The 5,049-nt window shown below is 40.5% G+C and overlaps 1 protein-coding gene across 1 annotated transcript; it reads right to left on the bottom strand.

Moving 5' to 3' along the window:
* Positions 1 to 908: 908 nt before the first annotated feature.
* LOC106319872 lies at positions 909 to 2,447 on the bottom strand. Its single transcript, XM_013758275.1, has 3 exons — positions 2,010 to 2,447; positions 1,087 to 1,896; positions 909 to 995 (listed from the first exon to the last, which is right to left on the bottom strand). Exons 1-3 carry the CDS (start codon positions 2,445 to 2,447, stop codon positions 909 to 911), a joined length of 1,335 nt encoding a protein of 444 aa, XP_013613729.1.
* Positions 2,448 to 5,049: the final 2,602 nt, after the last annotated feature.

Genomic DNA, 5,049 nt, shown 5'->3' with positions numbered 1-5,049 from the left:
GCAGAGGTGTTGACATCTTAAAAAGAAAGATTTTAGTTGTTGAGGTGTGAGAGGAAATAGTATTGAGTTTTCTTGGATATATAGGCAAAGAAAGTAAACAAGTACGCAGATAAGATCAAATTTTTCCATATATGCAAATATAATAAACATCTTAGCTGGCTACTCTAGTATAGATATCATGATGAGATTCGAATTCTGATGCATATGACAAAAATATTCCACTACATGCAAACGAAACAAAAGCATATGTTATTAGTCATACACGCGCCCGACTTGGAAAGACTTCCCTTGAGTAGTCTAATTATATGATTTACGTTTTGTCATATTGTCATATTAGGTTAGGCATTAAGGAACCTATAATCATGTTGATTTCCAAATATGAATTATTAATTCCTACACTATAGTTTATTTATTATTAACGAGAGTCGTCATTAATCAAACTCGCTATAATTGTTTTATATATACATTGGATTAGATAGATATCCTCTGATCATATACAAAATTTTGCAATAATCAAATCATGTTGACAACATACACAAACAAAATTACATAACATCTTTCGAGAAGTTTTAGTTGGGAATGGGAAATATGAATTATAAACGTATTAGACTTTAGGAGGCCCAACCAACACCTCAACCATGTATAATATGTTACTATGCATAACCGGATATATATAACATTCCCTCGTTATGGATATATAAAATGCAAGACTAATATAGAAAGGGATTTCATTAATTTATTTAACAACCAGTATTCCATCACAACTACAGCTCTCACACCATATAGGTAATCACATATTAGATATAAACAGATAGTAGTTGTTTGGCTTAACAAACTTAATTCTTTATCCTTCCTCTTTCCGTACAACTCCATCACCGGGAATATCCCTTTCTTATTAGTAACACATCTTAACTGATAGGGGTTTTGCATGTTGCACGATTGTGACCACAACCTTTGCAACGACTACATACAGTATGTCTTCTTGGTGTCTTCATCTATTAAACAGTACAAAATAAATAATTAATTCAACGAAAAACATATTAACCATAATATAATTAGACATTATAAATTATTTAAAGTACTTACACGAACTTCGCCACGAGATAGGAAACGTTTCTTACGTGGACGGCCAGGGGGACGCCTGCTAGATGGTGGAAGCATATCTAACTCTGACAATTGACCAGTGAGTTCTATGATATTATCGGTATGAATCACTGGAGCGACACTGCCCACATAGGCAGCAACCATTGCATTCTGGGTGTACTCTTCAGCTACCAATGAATCGACTTTTACCTTGGCTACGATGGCCGCTGCTATTGCATGTTGACAAGGAATTTCGAGGAGTTGAAACTCAAAACAACAACAAAATCGTTTGGAAATGTCGACGTGGAAAGAACACTCTTCCTTGTTCCGTACTTCATACTCCAAGTGTTTTATTTTCTTCACTTCGAAACCTGCCGAAGACTCGAAATTAACTACGAGAATTTCCATTACTTTCGGTGTGAAATTGTCTAAACTTGCTGAGATTGTTGAGCCCCTAGTAGAAAACCAAGACATTAGCTTTGCCCTAATAAATTCTACAAGGGCCAACATAGGGTATTCTCTGGCCTCACGAAGCACTGCATTCCATGATTCTGCAATGTTACTCGTCATAATATTGTAACGACGTCCGGGGAAATGGGAATGTGCCCAATGCTCAAATCCTATTCCAATTAGATAATATGCACAAGAGGCATTGACATGTTTTATCTCATTGAAAATCTTGTAGAAGTCAGCCAACCTATATGCCCTTCCAGCTTTTGCAACCAAGAATCCTAGATTCTTATCTTTGGAATAAGTCTTGATATTTCTCTTTAAATGAAGGATGCATGCACAGTGTTTTGCTTCTGGATAAGCCTGATACATTATCCGGCAAAACTTTAAATTTCCGGATATAACAATATTATCATTCATACATATAATTTCCGGATATAAAACCAGTTATGTAATATTATAAAGCCTTTACTTACCTTGGCCAATCTGTAATAGATAGATGAATGTCTATCAGATACAAACATGATATTGTGTGTATTTGGAACGAATGCTTGTAACTTTTTGAAGAAACACTCCCACGAGTTATCATTTTCTCTGTCGATGATAGCAATGGCTAGTGGAAACACTTGGTAATTGCCGTCTTGGGCAGATGCAGTTAGAAGACACCCAGCATATTTTCCTCTCAAATGGGTTCCATCGACAACTACAACTTTTCTCATGTGCTCAAATCCCATAATAGAAGCACCCATAGCTAGAAACATGAATTTAAACCTGTTTCCTATGTTCTCGTTGTATTCAGTTTCAATCTCAGCTAGGGTTCCAGGGTTTTCTTCTGCTAGTTTATGGAGGTAATCAGGAAGTAGATTGTAAGAGCCTAGTGAGTTTCCTTTGGCATATTCCAAAGCAATTTCCATTGAACGCCAAGCCTTCCAGTAGGATATATGATTTTAGAGAATAGAGTAGGTATGGAGAGATTAAAGGTAGATTAGAGAAGATTAATGGGAGATTTGTAGAGAGATTATGTAGTAATCATGTTTAAGAGTATTTAAGAATCATCATGAACAAGAGAGAGAGTCTAGAAAGATAATCCCAAACTTCTTAATTATTAATCTGATCAGAATTTACAATATATATGAGGAGGCAACACTAGGATGAGGGTTTCATAAAGAGGCACTATTACAAGAGATAAGGTTTGCTTTAATTCAAACAATCAAATAAGCTTCTTCATTGTGCATAAAGCTCCCTTTGCTTTATCCAGCTCTTCTCCAGCCTGTCACACGCGCCTCATCTTCCCATGCAACGGTCTGATACCTTAGCAAAGGGAATAGGGATTCTCTTCTTCATCCAAAGTTATCCGGGTAACTAGTGTAACTAGTCAATGGCTAAGATTATCATTTTAGCAAATTCTTCACGAAAGACTTCAAGAAAGAAAGATCGGAATAATACAAATACTTATGGACGAGGGTTTCCGGAAAGATCGGTACGAAAAGAGACAGGTCAAGACCCGAGAACCGGACCGTTCTCACTTGTCCGCCTCGCCCATGGGCGAGGACAACCATCACCAAGGTCACCTCACCCATGGGCGGGAACGACCAGCACCACGGTCACCTCGCCCATGGGCGAAGACGATCCGCGCCCGGTTCACCTCGCCCTGGGGCGAGGACAATCCAATCTCGGCCAGTTCGACTCGTTTCGACTCTCGTGTCCTCTATATAGTTGTGATATCTGACTTTTGGATCATATACCTCTCGTTCCGTCTCGATCGGAGTTACTCTCGAAGTTTTACGACTAAAATCGTAGAAAAGCCCGAAGGCCTAAAAACGTCCCGAGAGGATCTAAACGTGTCTAGAGGCCAATCTACGATTTAGTAGGGACCCGAGCCCAATGGGAATTATGACGGTTTATCCTAACTCGTAGAAGTAGGATAAACGTTAAGTTTTCGAAGATAAATATCAGGAATCGAGGATAACTACAAAGATCGACAAAAAATGGAATATTCCCAAAAGAGATAAACTTGGGCCCAAAGGCCAAGGAGTAAATGGGCCACCGACCTAAAACAACTATATAAGGAGAGCTGGAGTAGAAGAAAAGGGATCCGAGAATTTAGACTTAGAGAACTCCTGCTAGCTTAGGGAACTTAGAACTTAGGTGGTTAGACTAGCTATGCAAGGCTTAGAACGTTTTGCCGCCTTTCTGTTCTGCTTTTTTCTAGTAAGCATATATCTACTCCTCTCGGAGAAGTCATGTATTCATACTATTTCATTAATAAAACGCCTCCGAGCGATTATTTATCTTTATCTTGCTATCTATCTTTTTACGCTCTGAAAGTGATTACGCAGAGAATTCGGACCTTCAGGGAAAATCGAGTTTTCTTGGTTTTCCTCCATACTTATTCATTAAAATCGACGGTGTGAATTCCGGTTCCCACAGTTTGGCACTAGAAGTAGGGGGGGTCGAATTCTCTAACTCAAAAATCACAAACGATTAAAGATACAAGATGTCCGCTCCAGTAGCTCACGATGTAGTCTCTTTCAAGGACAGAGCAACGGCTGACCAGGTCAAACCTCACAACCATCTCCTTGTCATCGAACTGACCATCCAGGACATCGACGTAGCAAGAGTGTTGGTCGACACCGGATGCTCGGCCAACATTATCTATAAAAGCACCCTCGAGAGAATGGAAATCGACATGTGCGCCATCACGGAAGGTCCCAGTCCAATCTTCGGACTCTCAGGAGACACTACTATGACCCTCGGCTCAATCAACCTCTTGGTTAAAGCTGGGAGCGTCGTAAATATCACGGAATTCTTGGTCGTCGATCGCCCAACATCGTACAATATAATCATTGGAACTCCATGGCTGAATTCCATGAGAGCGATCCCATCGACATTCCACCTATGCCTTAAATTTCCGACGCCTCATGGAGTCGAAACAATTCAAGGAGACCACAGGATGTCACAAGTATGTTTCGCCGCTGAGTTAAAAAGAAAGAACTTTGCGATCTAAGCTTCCCACAAGAAGAAAAGAAAGCTGGCTCTCGACGAGGGCGCCCCAGAGCAAGACTCGGAAGTCTTCTGGCAGTCACAGAGGGTCGAAGCTCTAGAAGGGAAGCGCAAACCAACTTGCGAACCTGTAATCTCGGTCTGTCTCGACGAATCCCGCCCAGAACGATGCGTCGAGATCGGAGCCAACCTCTGAAACCATTGAGAACAGAGCTCATGGCTTGTCTTGAAAAGAACCTCGATACGTTCGCTTAGGCCGCAGAGGATATGCCAGGAATCGACATCGGCATAACATGTCACGAACTCAACATTGACCCGACCTACAAACCCGTAAAACAAAAAAGACGGAAGCTAGGACCAGAGCGTGCTACAGCGGTAAATGAGAAAGTTGAGAAACTCCTCAAAGTAGGGTCAATAACAGAAGTCAGATACCCCGTCGTGGTCAAAAAGAAAAACGGCAAATGGCGAGTATGCGTCGACTTCACCGATCTCAACAAGGCCTGTCCAAAAGAT

The sequence above is a fragment of the Brassica oleracea genome, unplaced genomic scaffold (genome assembly GCF_000695525.1).
Source record: "Brassica oleracea var. oleracea cultivar TO1000 unplaced genomic scaffold, BOL UnpScaffold00671, whole genome shotgun sequence".
NCBI classification, from domain to species: Eukaryota; Viridiplantae; Streptophyta; class Magnoliopsida; order Brassicales; family Brassicaceae; genus Brassica; species Brassica oleracea.
The sequence above is the reverse complement of the archived record's forward strand: the minus strand, read 5'-3'. Positions and strand labels throughout refer to the sequence as shown.

What these genes read in the sequence shown, in the direction of transcription:
- LOC106319872 (XM_013758275.1), bottom strand. Translation starts at nt 2,447, where the DNA reads ATGGAAATTGCTTTGGAATATGCCAAAGGAAACTCACTAGGCTCTTAC. An exon ending in TCTATTACAGATTGGCCAAG is followed by an intron (nt 1,897 to 2,009) that starts GTAAGTAAAGGC and finishes ATAATGTATCAG; the next exon opens with GCTTATCCAGAAGCAAAACA. An exon ending in TATCTCGTGGCGAAGTTCGT is followed by an intron (nt 996 to 1,086) that starts GTAAGTACTTTA and finishes ACTGTTTAATAG; the next exon opens with ATGAAGACACCAAGAAGACA.